We start from the raw sequence: 18,985 nt of genomic DNA on the forward strand, positions 1-18,985 counted from the left end.
AAGACTCATTTTCTTCCCTCAGGTTTAACATAAGAAGTTGGATCCTACCTCGTGTTGAGAATAGTCTGCCAATGGTTAGAGCTTCTTCAATGAAAGGAAGAGGAGAGGTTGAAAGGCAAGCTCAGGGAGCAGTGGACATAACTCTGGTCAAAATGATCCAGAGTTCTAGTCACTCCTAGGATGGTGCTGATACTGAAGATATACTCGGGGTTAGCAGGGTTAGCAGGAAGAAGCTAGCAGAGACTGAAGGAGAAATACTTAAAACTTACTACTTAGCACTTACTCATACCTGAATGTTTGCATTTCTTTAAAGTTATGCCTTTGAAGTCAGCCTGACCCAGATTTGAGTCTTGGTTTTCCACTATTCTTTGGAAAACATATCAATATAGAACCTCTATAAGACTATTTCCTCCTGGGAAACATGGAGATCATGATAGTACTTGTTTCTCGGGGGCAGATGTGAGAATCAGAAAAAATGGTGGATAAAACATGCATAGCACAGCACAGCATCTGGAATGTAAGTGTACAATAAACTATTAATCTTTCTGTCTTCTCAATTCAATATAGTCTCCTTTGTCCTACAAATACATAAAAGTGAATTGTACTGATGACGGTGACATTTGACTACTTCAATCAAGTTGTTTTCTGATATTTTAAGAAGACACAGCTGAGTGACAAGTCATGACTGAATGCTTACTTGTAGAAGCCTGGAGAGAGAGCTCTCAGGTCAGACCCTGTACACCTGAACTGCAAAGATAAATGCCCGTAGGCGTGGCTCTCAACAGGAACACAACCTGTTTTTCAAATCAGTGGGGATTTCTTTTTAAAACTTTAAGTGCGGGCAAAGTACACAGAAGCAAACAAGCTTCTCCCATAGCAGATGTCTTTGAAACTCAAAAGAGAGGAGCAATGAGAGATGTTGCAGATGGCAACTGGCATACTTGAGCCTTTGAAAACAATTCTCCTCTTAAACTAGTACTTCTAATGACTATTTAGTGTTACCTACACTTTAGCAGCCTAAAATAGAGAGCTGTATTCTTCTCTTTTTAGAAAAGGGATGGAAAAGTCACAGTTAAATCTGTACAGAGAGTCACTGAAGAGATAGAGTTGCCAGGTTGCTATGTGACCTTGGGTGACCTTCTTCATCATCAAGCCCCACTGTCCCTTGCAGAAAATGACATATCAAGGTGAGCTGGGGGGTTTTCAAACTCTTTTTGGCCCTGATATCCTTTCTTTCAATGACTGCTCATCTGGAAGCCTATAACACAAATAAGTTGATATGGGGAGCAAGAGTGGAGAGGCCAGGGCCCCCAGATGTTCAGTCCTGACCTTACAGCTCCTGAAGAGTGGCCTGGAGCTGAGTTTTAAAACCACTGGCCAGGGGTACCTGGGTGGCTCAGTGGTTGAGCATCTGCCTTTGGCTCAAGTCGTGATCCCGGGGTCCTGGGATCAAGTGCTGCATCAGGCTTCCCACAGGGAGCCTGCTTCTCCCTCTGCCTACGTCTCTGCCATGTCTCTGTCATGAATAAATAAATAAAATCTTAGAAGGAAGGAAGGAAGAAGGAATAAAGAAGGCAAAAAAGAAAGAAAACCACTGGCCCAGTGGTTTTCTCTTACTCTGTGGGCCTTCGTCCTCTGCACTTACTATGCTTCACTACTTGGGTCACACAATGAGAACACACTGCCGCCTTAAAACAGTAGCAAGCAAAGAGTTCAAAATCCTGTTTAGGATCCTAAAATGAAGCCTAAGTGGCTAAATCTGCAGATGCCACCTGAGGGAGCTCTGCCAGACGGCACACTCAAACTTTCCAAATAAAACCCATCAGCTGGACAGGGGATAGTAAGCACAAGATTTTGTTCTGAGATTTCTCAGAGAATTAGTTCATCAATCTCCTTCTTTCCCTTCCTCCCTATACCTTAGGTCCAGTTTAGAGGTCGCTGGGTCACTAGCCACTAGGTTGGGTATCATTTAATGCACTATAAGGAAAACATCTTTAACATTATTTACATGTCTAAAATAAATCCTGACTCCTATATAAAATGACACCACCACATTGGGAATTCTATAATTATTACATAAACTCTATTTTGAGATTTTAGGTTTAAGAGCTTAAAATTTCTTATGGAAATAAGATTTTCCAGAATTACAAATAGGTATATGAATCATAGAAAGGAAAAAAGACATTTTTATCTATTCTTAAATAGCAACTTCCTTGGATGAAATGCCTAAATATCCAGGTTACAAAATGGCCTTTGAAGATTGGGATGTTGACAGATTGCAAAAGAAAAATAAGAGGACATTAAACCACTATTTAACTTTAGACATATAGCTAGGGCTGTCAGCTAGGGTTTTTAGTCATCAAAGAATTATTACGCTTAGCATTCAATTTGCTGTATACATTCAACCAATTTCTCAACAGATGCTCTTAGAAGTTAAAGTTTAAGGAAAGGGCTCACCACCTCCATACTGCAATGTGTAAGCAAAAACTTCAGAAGAGCTCTTTGTCCTGTATTGGAATGTATCTGGGGTGCTCTCCAGAACAAAGGTTGCAGAGAGCCCTGATGAGATCACCAACACAAACTATGCAGACTTCCTCACGCTATAGTAGTACACACAGGACTTCACCGCCAGGAAACCTTGGTGACTTTGCTATTGAAGGGTTTATCCAAGACCAATGACCACCTCACTTGGTACTTCTGTTTACTCTACACTTTTCTTAAGCCCAATTAAAAAAAGAGAGAAAGGAAGCAAGTATCTAAGAGGCAGGGAGTCTAAGCCTATCAATAAATGTGTACTACAGATTAACTGACAGACTTAATTCAGCAGTCTCTTAAGTGGCCTGGAGTTGACCAGAGAGGAAAAAACACATTTCAAGGATGGGAACAACGCAGCTGAGACACTACGGCCTGACTCAGCATAAAAGCAAGCCCAACAGGAGTGGCAGGCCTATGCTAATGAGTAGTTAGACACCCATGAACAGGAGCCTGTATTCAGCTGGCATGCCCCTGTATGTTGCCTGGTACCTTGCCAGTTATTAAAATATTGCAAAATACTGCTGAATTGGTCATTAAATATTTTGAACAAATGCCCTGGGCATGCGATTACACATGGCCCTGAAAATGAGGCACAGGAGCTTTGATGAGAATTGGAAGGAAAGTATATACAATGACATCTCAAAGAGACTCAGAGGAATATGATGGATATGCAGTTTCAAGAAGACCTTTTTAGCAGTGTGGTCTTCTGCTGGATCTCACCAGGAAGGGCAGAGGGGGGCAGTTTCCTACTCTTGTACCTGGCTTAGGCGACAAGTGGCTTGTTCTACCATCACTTCATAAAGAGTGGCTAGACGACACTTGCTCAAGACACCAGTTCAAGACAGACGAGCTAAAACAAAACAAAACAAAAAAGACAGACGAGCTGTGTTTATTTGGACAGAGTTCAGCCTCTCCTGCCTTTGGGTATCCAGGCTGAAATGACCAAGGCTTTGAGGTTTTTCTGACTAATATCTCAGATTGCTATCAACTCATTATTTTCTAGAAAGTGCTCTTAAGTCTCATGTCTCTTGCCACTAATATCCTCCTCCAGGGCATGAACAGTGATATGGCAGTTGGGTATACAAGATAAGAGCTGAGAAATATCCATTAAGGGGGGGTGCCTTGGTGGCTCAGTCAGTTAAGTGTCTGACTCTTGATTATGGCTCAGGTCACGATCTCAGGGTCCTGGGACTGAGCCCCTCCTTGGCCTCCACACTCATCAGGAAGTCTGCCTGAGATTCTCTCCTTCTGCCCCTCCCCACCCACTCACGGGCACATGCATGCTCTTTCTCTCAAATAAATAAATAAATCTTTAAATTAAAAAAAAAAAGAGAGAGAGAGAAAGAAGTATCCATTAGATTTAACTCCTAGGGAAGATCACTGGCATCTGAGCAAGGGCAGGCTTGGTCTAGTGAGTTATGGGGGTAGAGGACATGTGCTCAGGAGTGAGGAACAATCGTTAAGAGGAACATGGGATGGAATATAGGCAACCCTTTCAAAAAGCTTCACCAGGAAGAGCAGGTCAGTGATAAGCCAAACCCAGAGGCCGCACAGTGAAATGGGGGATGCTTTACAAAAGTGAGGCTTAAGCTCGGGTCCATATCCTTACAACCTGGCTTTTCCAGTGGTCCCTGCCATCTCCCAAAGCTAAGACCACTTGTCCCTTACCTGCTCTTCTTCAAGGGGTTACAACTGTGATGCTGACTTCAACCTTGAAGTTGGGACCTTGCCACTCATTGATAAGCCACCTGCACACTGCCTGCCACCTGCCCGGGATTTCTGGGTACTCTTGCTGCATTACCCCTTGGAGGGCTGTGCTCTGCTACCAGCGGGTACCCTATACTACCACTGTGGCTCCACCCCCTTGCTAACTGTGTGTCTGAATTTTGACTGCAGATTTTGACAACTGGGCTAATTTGACTGAGTCTTAGTGGTCAGCTCCTGGCTCCTATTTCACCCAGCAGCTAGAGCTCCAGGTCCTGGGTTCACCTTCAGACCTCCATTGCACTGTAAGTAAACCTGCCATACTCTACCAGTTCTTAGTCAATTATATTGTGAGCCAAGCACAAGCTACATGAGAGTAGCCAACAGCAAGAGAGTACTAGGGTGGGTACAGCCCAATGGTGACTATCAGCTGGAAACCTTTGACTGTATTTACCAATCTCTAGAAGATCAACTTCCTAATAACACACAATAGCAAACGAGCAAACCAAAAATGCAGTAGGCTTGGGAGCTAGATATGTGAAAAGTCTGAGACAGAATGGTAGCCACCAGAGCACCAAGAGAGACTAATGTAAACGCAGGCTCTGTCTCTGAGCAAATAGATCCAGTGTTATCAGAACTAGATTAAACTGTGGGCAAAATCTGCTGAAAGGCATGGGGGAGGGAACCTACAACTAAAACCACCCATGAACACGATAAAGGGTAGGAAGGTGGATCCTACTTACAAACAGAAAATTAAAACTAAAGACCCTGGACAATTTTGAGAACATGGAGGTGGAAGATGATCAGCCCAGAGCAAATCAGTTTTGGCAATTAGGGCAGTGACTTCTCCCAGAGTTTAGGATTGTCCACCTGAACCATTTCATTGGTTGGTAATGGCCAGATTACCAGTGACAACCCTTCCTCAATTTACTTTGTAAAACATCTCTTTCTGGAGCGCCTGGGTGGCTCAGTCGGTTAAGCATCTGCCTTCAGCTCGGTCATGATCCTGGGGTCCTGGGATCAAGCCCCGCATCAGGCTCCCTGCTCAGTGGAGAGTCTACTTCTCCCTCTCCCTCTCCCTGCTGATCCCCCTGCTTGTGCTCGTACTCTCTGTCAAATAAATAAATAAAATCTTTTTAAAAAATCTCTTTCTCACAACTCAAAAATATTACAACAAAATAAATAGTCTTCCAAGCTGTGTAAACTTTACCTAGTGATATTAGAATGAAGTTCCCTTTTGGTGGCGAAAGCTGAGTGGATTTATTTCCACTTACCATAAACTATCAGCTATGAAGCTACTAAATACAAAGGTGGCTGCCTTCCATTTGATCCTAGCATAAACCCTGCTCCCATCATGGCTGAAAGATATAATTTTCACTAGTTCTTAGGAAGCTTTAGGTGGATCTGGTCCAATTTTAAGTAATCATAATATGTACTGTTGAGTAATAGATGGCATAGCATATAAAGGTATTGCAGAATGGTGGACTGCATAGCAAAATAAAATTGCTTTTAAATATTTAATTCTGGGCACCTGGCTCAATCCATTAAGTTCAGTTGGTTAAGAGTCGGTGCTCTTGATTTGTCTCAGGTCATAATCTTGGGGTCATAACATCGAGCCCCATGTTAGGCTGCTCACTCAGTCAGTGCCAAGTCTGCTTGAGATTCTTTCCCCCTCCCTCTCCTTCCCTCTCTGCTCCTCCCACCACTCCCTCAAATAAATAAATAAAATCTTTAAAAATAAATAAATAAATATTTAAGTCTGAATAAAATAGTACTAAAAATTTAACATTCCTCCCTAAAATTACCCCCTCCCAAAATGAGTTGTTTGCAATACCAAGCTAACAAACTTGCCTAAATTTATTTCTGGGCAGCTCCTTATTGCAGTGATATCCTCTACTTGGTTATTTTTGTTAGAAAAAGCAACTTTTGGGACACCTGGGTGGCTCAGTGGTTGAGCATCTGCCTTGGGCTCAGGGCACAACCCCAAGTCCCAGGATCGAGTCCCATATCTGGTTCCCTATGGGGATCCGTTTCTCCCTCTACCTGTGTCTCTGCCTCTCTCTTTGTTTCTCTCATAAATAAATAAAATCTTTAAGAAGAAAGAAAAAGCAACTTTTTTCTAATAAAAATGTGATTTAGAACAGTGCCTTTGGGGTTCAGCCCAGCTACCCCATTTACTAAGTGACACTGGCAAGCTTCCTAAAGTCTCCAAGTCTACATTTCCTTATTTATTTATTTATTTATTTATTTATTTATTTATTTATTTAAAGGTTTTATTTATTTATTTGACAGAGGGAATACATGAGCACAAGCAGGGGGAGGGGCAGGCAGAGGGAGAGGTAGAAGCAAGCTCCCTGTGGAGTAGGACGTCCAATGTGGGACTTGATCCCAGGACCCTGGGATCATGACCTGAGCTGAAGGCAGACACTTAACCAACTGAGCTACCCGGGGCACCCCTACATTTCCTTATTTATAAAATAGGGTTGCTTTCTACTTCTCAGGTTTGTGGTAAGAATTAAATGTAGCAATCTTTGTGAAACACTTAGCATGGAGCCCAATGACACAAAATCTGACAGGGAGCAAGCTCACCATAAATGGGACTGATCAGTATCCACATATTCTAAGACATTCCAGCATCTAGCTATACAGAGAAAAGTAATTGTAGAACCTTCCTTGGGGTAGTACATGCAAACCAATGTGAGTGTTTTAAACACAAGCTGCAGATGATGATGAGACATAGCCCCGGGGAAGAACAGGAGATAAAACTGGATGCTAGGAAGGGTTTCGTTTGGAAAGGTCAAGTTGGGGTACATGGGGGAGGAGGTGTGTGTGAGAATGTGTAGGTAAAGAAAACATGAATAGGATGCATTTTAGGAGCATAAGAGAGACAGAGCCTCCAAATCTCTCTTCTACCTGTCCTTGATTCCTGAAATTAAACCATTCTTTTAGGGCTAGGTACTCTTAAACAAAGACCCTCTTGGAAAAGCTAACACTTGAAGCTACAATTAGTCATTTATCTTTCAGTCCAAGTTTCAAACTATTTTTTGGGAGGCTTTGATGGGTGACATGTGGAGGCCCTGGGCACCCAGGGTTGGGGCAGAGGCTCAAGCAGGGAGGAGAAATGAGAGCTGGGAACATGAAGGGCACGGACCTAGAGGGACTCACCTGGGTGTGGGGTGCACATTACACACCTCTTGTGTTCTATCTTGACAGAAACAGCACAGGATTTATACCATTGCACATGACTTGATAACTCGCTACGCACACATTAATGGCTGACAGTTTGGCCACGTCTCCATCAGTTACATACAGTTGGACAATCTCCTCCAACACTGATGGTGCTATGGGGCTAAATTCAGGCTTCACCTAATTCAGTGACTATGACTATGACTCCCACTCCTTATACATGGAACTTTCCAAAACTGCTCATCATCAGCCTTAAGCTACGTGTGGGGGTGTAGGTGGTGGGGGAAGAGAGATGTTTTATGTTGGGATCAAGTTCAGCCCTAAATCCATCTAGGTATATCTCATAATGAAATAGTAATAGCAATTAACATTTATCATTCATTCCTCATACAAGTATTTATTGAGTACCTGCTATCTTGGAGTTGATGTTTCAGTGAGGGGAGACCAATTAAGAGTCATACCTGGTGCCCAATGGTACTCGTGCTGTGGAGAAGAATAGAGCCTGGGAAGAGTATGACAAAAAAAACCTCAGCAGGAGGGAGGGTGGCTGGCTCTTAGACTCGAAGGTAAGGGTGAGGGTGGCTGGCTCTTAGACTTGGGAGGTAAGGATGGACCTTGTGAAGAGTGAATGCACACTTGGTGTGACAGCGGCCCAGCCCAGTAAAGGCAAGGAGAATGGTAGAAGGTGAGGTTAGAGAGGCAGCAGGCCCAGGGCCCAGACAGCATGAGTGCCAGGTAAAGACTTCAGCTTTTGCTCTGAGACAGATGAGAAGCCAAGGGAGTTCTGTACCAAGGACTAACATGAACTGATTTATATTTTAGAAGGATCTTCTGGTGGCTGTGTTGAGAAGAGACTGTAGAAGGAGAAGGGTGGGTATGGAAAGAGCTGGTTAGGAGACAACCATAATCCAGAAGACACACAAAAGTGGCCCAGACTAGTGTGGTGGTCATAGAGACGAACAAACTGTTTAGGTTCTAGATATTCAGTGGAGCTGACAGTGATGGGCTGGATGTGAGAGAGGTTGAGAATGACTCCTAGGTTTGGGCCTAAGTGAACAGATGGATAAAAGTGCTTTTTGGGATGAGAAAGCCTTGAGGAATAGGTGTGCATATACAAGGTGGGGAGGAACTGGGGACAGGTAGAGGAATTAGCAATTTGGTTTAGGATATATCAAATTTAAGAAGTCTAACAGAAATCTAAGAGATGATGTCAAATACACAGAGCTCAGAGCTGTTAGGAAACGTGCCCCAAGTCCCACAGCCAGTAAGTGGCAGGGCTTTGAGTCCAGGTCTGTGGACCTCAGGGTCTGGGCTGGGCAATGAATAGGGAAGAAGATAAGGGCTTTGCAACCAGAGATGGTCACTAACTATGTCAAGAAATCATCATTAAGCTTAAATAATAGGCTTTTTAGCAATTCAGTCATGGAAATTTGTAGAAAAGTTGTTCCCAAATACAGAGTATACTTCCATGCAAGGAAGACTAAAGTCCCCATTACATGCTCTGTAACATGTAACAGGCTCACATTGCTACTTTCTCAAGTTTCAAAAGAACAAAACAAGAAACAATTCCACCCTCTCCCTGTTGAGTCTCTGAATGCAGCCGGACAGAGATTAAAAAGGGACTCAGACACAAAAGGCCTCCAGAGGGGCACCTGGGTGGCTCAGTGGTTGGGCATCTGCCTTCAGCTCAAGGCATGATCCCAGGGTTCCAGGATCAAGTCCTGCATCGGGCTCCCTGCATGGAGCCTGCTTCTCCCTCTGCCTATGTCTGTGCCTCTCTCTGTGTGTCTTAAATAAATAAATAAATAAATAAATAAATAAATAAATAAATAGGCCTCCAGAAAACAGTTCCTTGTCCTAGTTATACCAGAGAGTTTGTCCTGCGAAATCTCTCCCCACAGCTGTGCTAGATAAGATGTTTTCCACCTGAGACAATGAATGTTCCTCAGAGAGGTGCTATCGGAAGGGAGAGAGACAAATGAACAACGTACCCATATTTATCAGGGTGTTTCTGTGTGTGTGTCAATGTTAGCTTGTTTTAAACCCTGCTTCTTACCTGAATCCACATCAGAGGAGCAAGGAATAGAAAGGGCTTCCTCTGAGCTGAAAGCCTCGCTGCCGGCCTCCTGCTGGGGTCTCTGCAGAATGTAATCTCTTATGTCATAAACCGATGGCAAGTCCAACACACTGCTCTCCTCTGACTGGCTGCCTGGAGTGGCTTCCTGGGTCGCCATAGTCCTGCTATGGAAAAAAACAATTTTATACAAAAGGCATGGCGCAAGAGGAGCCGCCATTTTGGCCACAGCTTGAAGGGCAAAAGTTCCAGCCTCTGCCACTTAAAGTCCCAGAAGGCTTTACTTTCCTAACAGTCTTCCCTGTCCTACTTTAGACCTACTATGTGCTTACCACGTTTCTTCATCAGGAAAAACAAATGCTCTTGGCACAGAAAGAAACCATTGATAATTTCAGTTGGAGGGGCGTCTGGGTGGCTCAGTGGGTTAAGCATCAGACTCTTAGTTTCAGCTCAGGCCATGATCTCAGGGTCCTGAGATTATGAGGTCTATTTGCAGATTCTCTCTCCCTCTCCCTCTGCCCCTCCTGCTCATGCACTCTCTCTCTCTCCAAAATAAACAAATCTTAAAAATATATAAAATAATTTCAGCTGGAGAATAAGCTGCATGTCTGATAATGATGAAACACTGTGCGGCACTATAATCCAAGAACTACAAGAATACTTAATGAGAAAAGAAACTGTTTATGACATATCATGTGGAAAAAGATTTCTAAACAATAGGTAGAATTTGATCCAGATTTTATAAAATACAATATCATGTGTGTGTTTATGTGTGAGAAAGAGAGAGAGAGAGCAAGAGAGAGAGATCTACAGATCTATAGCTTTTAAAAAAAGCATCTGGAGGGGTATATTCCAAATTAATTTCAATGGTAATTAATTCGGGGGTTTAATTTTTTTCTTTTTTTTTTAAGATTCTATTTATTTATTCATGAGAGACACACACAGAGAGAGGCAGAGACACAGACAGAGGGAGAAGCAGGCTCCATGCAGGGAGCCCGACGTGGGACTCGATCCCAGGTCTCCAGGATCACACCCTGGGCCGAAGGCGGCACTAAACCGCTGAACCACCCAGGCTACCCAGGGGTTTAATTTCTGAACACTGAGATTGTAGGTGACTTGTATTTTTATCTGTGGCCTACTGAAACATGCATTTAGTCAATTATTTAACATGCCAGGTCCTGGATATACAAAGGTGAATGTAATAAACCCTTCTTCAAGTTGCTCACAGTTTGGGCCAATCCAAAACAGAGACATACCATGTAAACAGAAGGACAAGACAAAGAAGAACTCAGAAAGGGACAGTGAGCTTTCTAGACGGGGTTATCCCCAAGCAAGGGGCAGGCCAGACCATGACCAGCAGACAGCATAAATACCAGTAGAACCAGCTTGGGCAACCACAAGTGGCATGAGTGTCAGGAGTTTAAAGTGAGAGTCAAAGGACAGTTGTGTGTGGGCAACTGGGGAAGGGCAACCCTGTGGTTTCAGCTAGATGACCGTGGGGCTCTCCCCTATCCCTACCTCAGCTCTGGGAAGGCAGCATGGTCTGGCTGCTGTCAGCAACATGCATATACACACTCTCCAGCTGAGTTGTAGACTACAAAGGTGGCTTACTGGGTTCACATTTGGACATTCCTTGTTAAAAATTAAGTAGGGCAGCCCAGATGGCTCAGCGGTCTAGTGCCTGCCTTCGGCCCAGGGCATGATCCTGGGGACCCGGGATCGAGTTCCGCGTAGTGCTCCCTGCATGGGGCCTGCTTCTCCCTCTGCCTGTGTCTCTGCCTCTCTCTCTCTCTCTCTCTCTCTCTCTCTCTCTGGTCTCTCATGAATAAATAAATAAAATCTTTAAAAAAAAATTAAGTGTTCCCCGGGGCACCTGGGTGGCTCAGTAGTTGAGCATCTGCCTTTGGCTCAGGTCGTGATCTCGGAGTCCTGAGATTGAGTCCCACATCGAGTTCCCCACAGGGAGCCTGCTTCTCCCTCTGCCTGTGTCTCTGCCTCTCTCTCTCTCTCTCTGTGTCTCTCATAAATAAATAAATAAAATATTAAAAAAAAATATTAGGTGCTCCTAAAAGAATAAAATAAAATAAAATTAGGTGTTCCTTACCCTCCCTCCCCTGTTCACGTTTACTTGTGGATGCTGGTTTCTCTGCTGGAGGGTTCTTTACAATGAACTCAGCCCTGCCCACCCCTATCAAATAACTATGGGCCTAGGGAGATCCTAAGCCCTCTGCAACTCTGTGTTTCATAAATTACTGTCATCAACAAATCATATTAGAGCATTTTGCCTGCCATGGGCCACCATGCACCATGCAGAGGAGCTACATGGTCAGATCTACAGATCTGGCAGCTGGATAGGAGATGGATTTGCAGGGCTTCAGTCCAGTGGCAGGCAATCTGAGAAGCAACAGGAATTCCTTCACTTGCCATGATCCTGGTAAGAGAGGAGGAGCCTGTGTACGAGGACAAGGTACACAAGAGCAGGGGACAGATTAAGTAACATATTTAGGAACTAAAATGAGAATAGAACTTAATAACTGAATGGATAAAGGAGCTAAAGAGAAAGTGAGAGTCAACAAGGAGTGAGAGCTTCGACAGCTGGGTTTGTTTTATCTACTGAGTTAGAGAAAACTAGAGGAGGAATGGTTTTAGGAGGAGGCAGTAATCCAAACTATGGAACACTGAGCAGCTGTGAAAAATGACATCTGGAACTTGAAAGATCTCAAAGACACATGTTTGAATGAAACAAGCAATTTCAGAAAACATGAATAGTATAATAATAAGACTAGATAACATTTATCCAGTGTTTGTTGGATGCCAAGCATTGTGCTAAGAGCCCTATGAAGCATGTCATCCTACTATTACCCTATGACCACAAGCAGACAGTCAGACCCAGAGGGAGGTAGGGTAATTTGCCCAAAGAAATTCATCTAAGAAGTACCAACCTAGGATGAACCCAGCTCCAAGACCTCCCAGGCTCTTGCATCTGCACAGCCCAAAGTACCACCTGATCAGGCAAAGGCAGGGGTGTATAAAAACAAATCAACAGTGAGGCCTGGCAAGATTCTTCTTGTTTGAGGACACCCGGTCACATGCTGCTGTGAACATTCACTTAGGCAGAGAGTGAGCCAAGATAGCAGCTGATTGCTTCTGAAAGAAGCAGAGGGATCAAGGTTCCCAAAGAAGCAAGAACATCCTGTCTCTTCACACATGTTATATCAGCCAATCAAGCCTGAAGTATCAGTAGACACCTCTGCCACAGGCATTGGTGTCTTTTCCTTCTCCCGTCATGTGACCAAACACTGCTCTGGAAGCTCCTGGGAGGGAAAAAACAGGTCAGTGAAGGACAGCAGTATATCCTGCCTGCCTGAAAAGAAGACTTTGATATTGACCCTCAAGCAAGAGTGTTGTTAGTGAAACAAATGGAAAAAATCCCTCTTGAAAACAAGTAGCACGGTGATGTGACATCCATCTTTTCTTTTAGAAGCATTTGGTATTAAACGCCAAATATGTTCCAAACTGGGCATTTGAAAAAGAAAGAAAGAAAGAAAGCCAGCCTACTGAAAGGCAGAATCCTGTTTATTACAAAGTCAGAGCCTGTGAATGCAAAATACCTGGAAGTCTGAGTTTGCACAGGAGAAAGCCAAGTACTAGGGACAGATGAGACCCTTTCAATGGTCTGCAAACACCTAAGCTGACAAATAGAATGCAATGATTATCTTTGCGCTACAACTTTCAATGGGTGGTTCTACTTCCTTCTCCAGAAGAGCTTATTATCCTCTCTTAAAAGTACTTTAATTACACAATGTAAGCATTCTTTTCCAATAATGGAGAGGTAGAGGCACAAAAAGTCTCTCAGTACGTTACAAGCTGCTTGCTGAGCAAAGACAGCCATTTTTCCGTGACTACAGACCCTTACAGACCTACAAATCCTAGTCAGTCAAGGTCCCATCTAAAAAACCATTTAACTTCAACTTTTTTCCCAATCACGGCTCTTCCTTCCCAACATTTTACATGAAAATGTTCGAACATGAAGAAAAGTGGAAAGAATCATCCAATGACCATCTCCATACCTGCTGTCTAGAATTTACAATTAACATTCATACTACTATCATACTACTATGATTTTCCTTAACACAAAACTATCCATCTACCCAACTCTCTATTCACCTGTTCATCTTTGTGTATATATTTCCGTTTAAATGTACTGAAAGCTTCTGAGTTAGTGTGTGATATGATCAATCTGTGTTTCCAATGCTCACGCTGTCAGCTAAATGAAGCATGGGTTGGAAGAGGGTATAAGTGAAGCAGGGAACACAACTGGGGAGCTCTGCAGAAAGGTCCAGAGATGCGTAGTGCCTTTGAAGTGAGAGACTCGGGTTTGCACCCCTGCTGTCACTTTTTAGCTGTGTCACCTTGGGCAAGTCACTCTCAGTTTCCTCATATATAACAATGACCTAGGGTGATGCCTGACTCTTGATTTCAGCTCAAGTCATGATCTCAAGGCCCTGAGGTCAAGCCCCAACCAGCGTGGAGTCTGCTTAAGATTCTCTCTCTCTCCCTCTCCTCTACCCCTCCCCCTGCCACTCACACTCATGCATGTGCCCTCTCTTTAAATACATAAATAAATAAATACAACCTTTTAAAATAATGCCTTGATGACTATGCTTACCTCATATAGTTGTCATAGGAATTATATGAAGTTAATGCATGTAAAATACTCAGTACAGAATGCATGCTCAGTAATGTCTAGCTCCAATAAGTGAAATAGTAATAATTAAAAAACAATTTACAGGCTCCTATCTTCCCAGCCTACCCTCACCATCTATTTGCCCTTCTATTTCCCATTCAGCACCCATATTACTTCTTTCATCCTTATCCAGTGTATTCTATAGTTCATTATCTGGTTAGTACCCTAAACTTCCCTTCCCTAGCCATTCTGTCCTTTTATCACACTCCTTTGACAAAACACCAGCCTAGATGAACTCAACTTACCTACCCACTCTCAGGCGCTAGCCCTGAGTCACTACATAGAACAAGCTGGCTCACCCTAAAATGAATGAGCATCAGCTTGAAATGGGCTGTCTGGCCACATGAATCTTGAGGTGTTTATCTCATAACCCCTTGACTCTCATGTTTTCTCCAGTCTTCTTCAAGTCAGACCCTTCCCATCTCTCACATACCTTTCTGCTCTTTTCAGTAGATCTGCTCACTTCCTGACAAAGGAAACGGAATCCTGCAGAGAGGAACCTCCTCCACTCCCCTATCAAACAGAGCCAAGACTCCCACTTTTGTCCACTACTTCAGTTCTCTTCACCATGGAGAGCTGTCCCTCCTGGGGCAGAGTCCAATGCTTCCACTTACTCCTTAAATCACACTCTCTGGACCCTTCATCAAGCCTTCAGTAATGACCCCCCTCTCCCACTTCTGCTCCACTGGACCTACACTTAAATTTTTCAATATGCCCAAATCACTCCCATTTTCAACAAAACCTGGTATATAGGAGAATGTCCTTGTTCTTTGAAAATGCCACTCAAATATTCATTGGTAGGGGGACATGATGTGTGCAACATACTCTAAAATAGTTCTAAGTGTGTGTGTGAAAGAGAAAGAGAATGATAAAGTAAATGGATGGGGCAAGTAGAGACAATTGGTAGACCTGGAAAATATTATTTGGGAGTTCTCTATACTAATCTTGCAATTTTTTGAAGGTATAAAATCACATCAACATTAAAAGTTGCCAAGAAAGAAAAAAAGTGAAAAGAAAATCTTTGGCACCTGCCCTCCCCACAGCAAGTCTCCTCTCCCTTCCACAAACTTCTCAAGAATCTAAATTGGCTCATTTTCTGAGCTCCACCAACTCAATCACTCTTGTATAACTTCTAGAAACTCTGCCATCCTTTGTTTGCTTTTCAGGGAGCCCCTCTCCTGACTGTCCTCCCATCTGTTTGCCTTTGTTCCTTCCTGCCTGCTCTGTGGCTCATCCTCCATCCCCAACTGGACTTCCTCCACGTTTAGTCCAAGGCTCTATCTTCTTTCCTCCTCTAAGACATTAATCACCATCCAAAAATTTCTCTCTAGCCTGGATACTCCACTGCTTTCCAGGCTTCAAGCATTATGGCTTTCCTTCAAGTTCTCCAACAAGCCCCATTTCCTCCTACTGCACTTATCTTTCCCACGCCTAGATAACTCTACTAAAAAATGGAAGAGGAGGGAACATGTCCCAATTTAAGTCCAGGACAAAGATATCACAAAAAACTACAGATCAATATTATGAAACAAAAATCCTTGACAGAATACAGCAAACCAAACTCAGCAAAACATAAAAAGGATTTTACTCCATAACCCAGTGGAACTGGAACTTATCCTAGGAATTCAAGTTGTTTTAATGTCTGAAAGTCAATCAATGTAATACACTATATTAGAATAAAAGACAAAAACCACAACACACAGCATTTGATAAAGTCAAATACTTTTTCATGATCAAAATACCCAACAAACCAGAAATAGAAAGGAACTTCCTCCATCTGATAAAGAGCATTTTTTTGAAAAAAAAAAAAAATGCAGAGCTAGCATCATACTTCATGGTAAAAGACTAAATGTTTTCCCTCTGAGTTCAGGAACAAGATAATGATGTCTGCTCTAATCACTTCTATTCAACATTATACTGGCAGTTTTAGCCAGCACAATTAGGCAAGAAAATCAGATAAAAGTCTTCCATAAAGATTTTCATATATGAGAGAAGTAAAACTATTTCTATTAGCAGAAGATGTGATCTTGTGGATAGGAAATTCTAAGGCATCCTCTTTAGAAACCAGTAGAACCATTAAACAACTTAAACAAGATTGTTGGAGAGGTACCTGGGTGGTTCAGTGGTTGAGTGTCTGCCTTTGGCTCAAGTTGTGATCCTGGGGTCCTGGATCAAGTCCCACTCCCTCCGCCTATGTCTCTGCCTCTGTGTCTCTCATGAATACATAAATAAAATCTTAAAAAAAAACCACACAAGACTGTTGGATATAAGATCAATATAGTAAAAGTATATGCAAATGATTTTACACTAGCAAAAAAATGTGTGAAAATATTATGTAAATATTTACATATACTAGCAATAAACAATCCTACAATTGAGAACATAATTCCATTTACAATAGCATCAAAAAGAATAAAATATTTAAAATATAATTAATAAAAATGAGTAAGGCATGTACAATAAAAACTATATATATATAAACTATATATATATATATATATATATATATATATATATATATATATATAAATTTTTTTTTTTTTTTTTTTTTTTGAAAGGAGGTGCCTGGCTAGTTCAGCCAGTAGAACATATGACTCTTGATCTTGGGGTTAAAAAATCAAGTCCCATGTTGGGTGTAGAGATTACTTAAAAATAAAATCTTTTTAAACATGTTGAAAGACATGAAAAATCTAAACGAATGAAAATATATCCTACATTTATGGATTGGAAGACAATATTTTAAGATGTCAACATGGCTCAAATTGATCTACATATCAATGTAATTCTTAGCTGCATCCCGGTTGGCTTTTTTTTCTTTTTTGCAGACATTGACAAAAGTGCTTAAAAAATTCATACAGAAATACATGGGATCCAGAATAGCCAAAACAATCTTGAAAAAAGAACAAAGTTTTTTCTTTCAAAACTTACTAAGAAGTCACAATACTCAAGACTGTGCAGTCCTGGCATAAGGATGGACATATAGGCCAACAGACTAGAACTGAGAGTCCAGAAGTAAAATCTTACAGTCGCGGTCAATTGATTTTCCACAGGGTGCCAAAACAATTACGCAGGAGAAGGAAAGGATGGTCTTTTCAACACTGGGACAACTGGATATCCACACAGAGAAAGTCGTTGGCACTTAGAAAAACAGTTCAATAGTGCTTCAAAAGCTTAAATGGGGTTACACTTTAACCTGGCAATTCCACTCCTATGCATATGCTCAAGAGAAATAAAAATACATGTCCACACAAACTTTACACAAGTGTTCGGAGCAGCTTTATCCATAACAGGCAAGAAGTAGAAACAATCCAAATGTCCGTCAACACGAGTGGATGAATAAAATGGGATATATGCCCACACAGAATATTTTTCAGCTTTATAAAAATATTAAGTTCTAATACATGCCACAAGGACAAACTTAAAATATGATACTTAGTGATAAGAAGCCAGTGTTAGAAAACAGGCAACAGATCCAAAATGGTGTCACTTGTGCTAAACTCCACAACCAATCAGGAATCGCCTGATCAGCCCTCCTTAGGTAATCTGCCAGATAGATCCTTGCCATCCCCTACAGAGGAGTAACCTTGTGATAACCAACTTGCTTTTTTGGCCTAGTGTAACTCCTTGTTCCTGCTCCCTGAGGCCCTAAGTCTTTCATTTTGCTCGGCTCCTGAGAGTCCTTCCTACCTGCTAGACTGGCCACTGCCCAATTTGAATCGCTTCTGGCTCGAATTACTTACTCAGAACTTTAAATATGCTTCCGTTTATCTGATGACCACATGCTGTATGAGTCTATTTCTATCAAATTCCAAATTGATCGATTTATAGAAAGTAGACTAGTCTACTACTTAGACAATACGTCTAAGACTGGAAGATCACGGTGAATGGAACCCACGAACGGGTGCAGGAGACTTCTTCGGGGTGATGAAAATGTTCTCTAAAATCACGTTGTGGCGATGGCCGCACAATTCTGGGAATATCTGGAAAGCCACTGAATTTTACATTTTAAACAGATGAGTCTTACGGAATGTGAATTATATCTTTAGAAAGCTGTTTTTTTAAATAAATAAATATGTAAAAATAACAAGCTGGTTTTTAAAAAAAGGAGAATAAGAACGGAAGGGCATCCGGTCACACTGCCTGCAAATTTAGGTGATGTCCCCCAAAGAGCTGGCCGCAGAGGCCACGTGTTGTTGGGTTAAGGAGGGAGGGGGGACACCAGGAAATTGGAACCGTGTCAAGAGACGCCGCCATAACTTCCCAAGTATGAGAGAACGATCTGATGCGTTGCCCAGACCTTCTGCCTACTCCGGATCCCAGGTCACGCCTCAGCCCACGGAGACAAGTTAATTGAGAAAAACTGCAAAGTCCCCATTAACACTCACCGGCCCTCAAGAACAGCGCATCGAAATCCGGAAGCAGAGGCGCCATGTTTGTTATGGGAAAAGCCAGTTTGAAAGGAAGTCATTGTAGCCACGTTTGTTGAGGGCAAGGAAGGGCACTGGAATGTAGTCGCGGCCATCTTGACTGAGGGCATTCGCCCAGCCAGTGAAGTTTTGCGCTCTTGACAAACAGTTCGGACAATTTCTGAAGGCTTACTGATAAATGCTCTTGGTGGACGCTAAAGGAAACGGGAAAACATTTAAATTTTTAAAAATTTAAATTTTAAGAATTTAAATGTCTACGTTTTAAAAAACATGAAGAGTAGAGAGAAATTAACAAAGACAACGCAAGTATTT

The 18,985-nt window shown here is 42.3% G+C and overlaps 1 protein-coding gene across 6 annotated transcripts in view; it reads right to left on the bottom strand.

The window, feature by feature from the left end:
- SHLD1 (shieldin complex subunit 1) overlaps nucleotides 1–18,773 on the bottom strand; it is a 79,114-nt gene extending 60,341 nt beyond the window's left edge. Inside the window, exons 1-3 of one of the 6 annotated variants that reach the window (XM_077872295.1) lie at nucleotides 18,632–18,661; nucleotides 16,357–16,481; nucleotides 9,482–9,666 (exon numbers count right to left, since the gene is read on the bottom strand). In XM_077872295.1, the coding sequence (XP_077728421.1) occupies nucleotides 9,482–9,659 (178 nt within the window). In that variant the 5' untranslated portion in view covers nucleotides 9,660–9,666; nucleotides 16,357–16,481; nucleotides 18,632–18,661. Of the gene's footprint in view, nucleotides 1–9,481; nucleotides 9,667–12,441; nucleotides 12,584–16,356; nucleotides 16,482–17,986; nucleotides 18,517–18,631 lie in introns of those variants that run through there. The other 5 variants (XM_077872291.1, XM_077872292.1, XM_077872296.1 and 2 more) reach the window with 5 other exon arrangements.
- Nucleotides 18,774–18,985: the final 212 nt, after the last annotated feature.

This window comes from Canis aureus, chromosome 26 (genome assembly GCF_053574225.1).
Source record: "Canis aureus isolate CA01 chromosome 26, VMU_Caureus_v.1.0, whole genome shotgun sequence".
NCBI classification, from domain to species: Eukaryota; Metazoa; Chordata; class Mammalia; order Carnivora; family Canidae; genus Canis; species Canis aureus.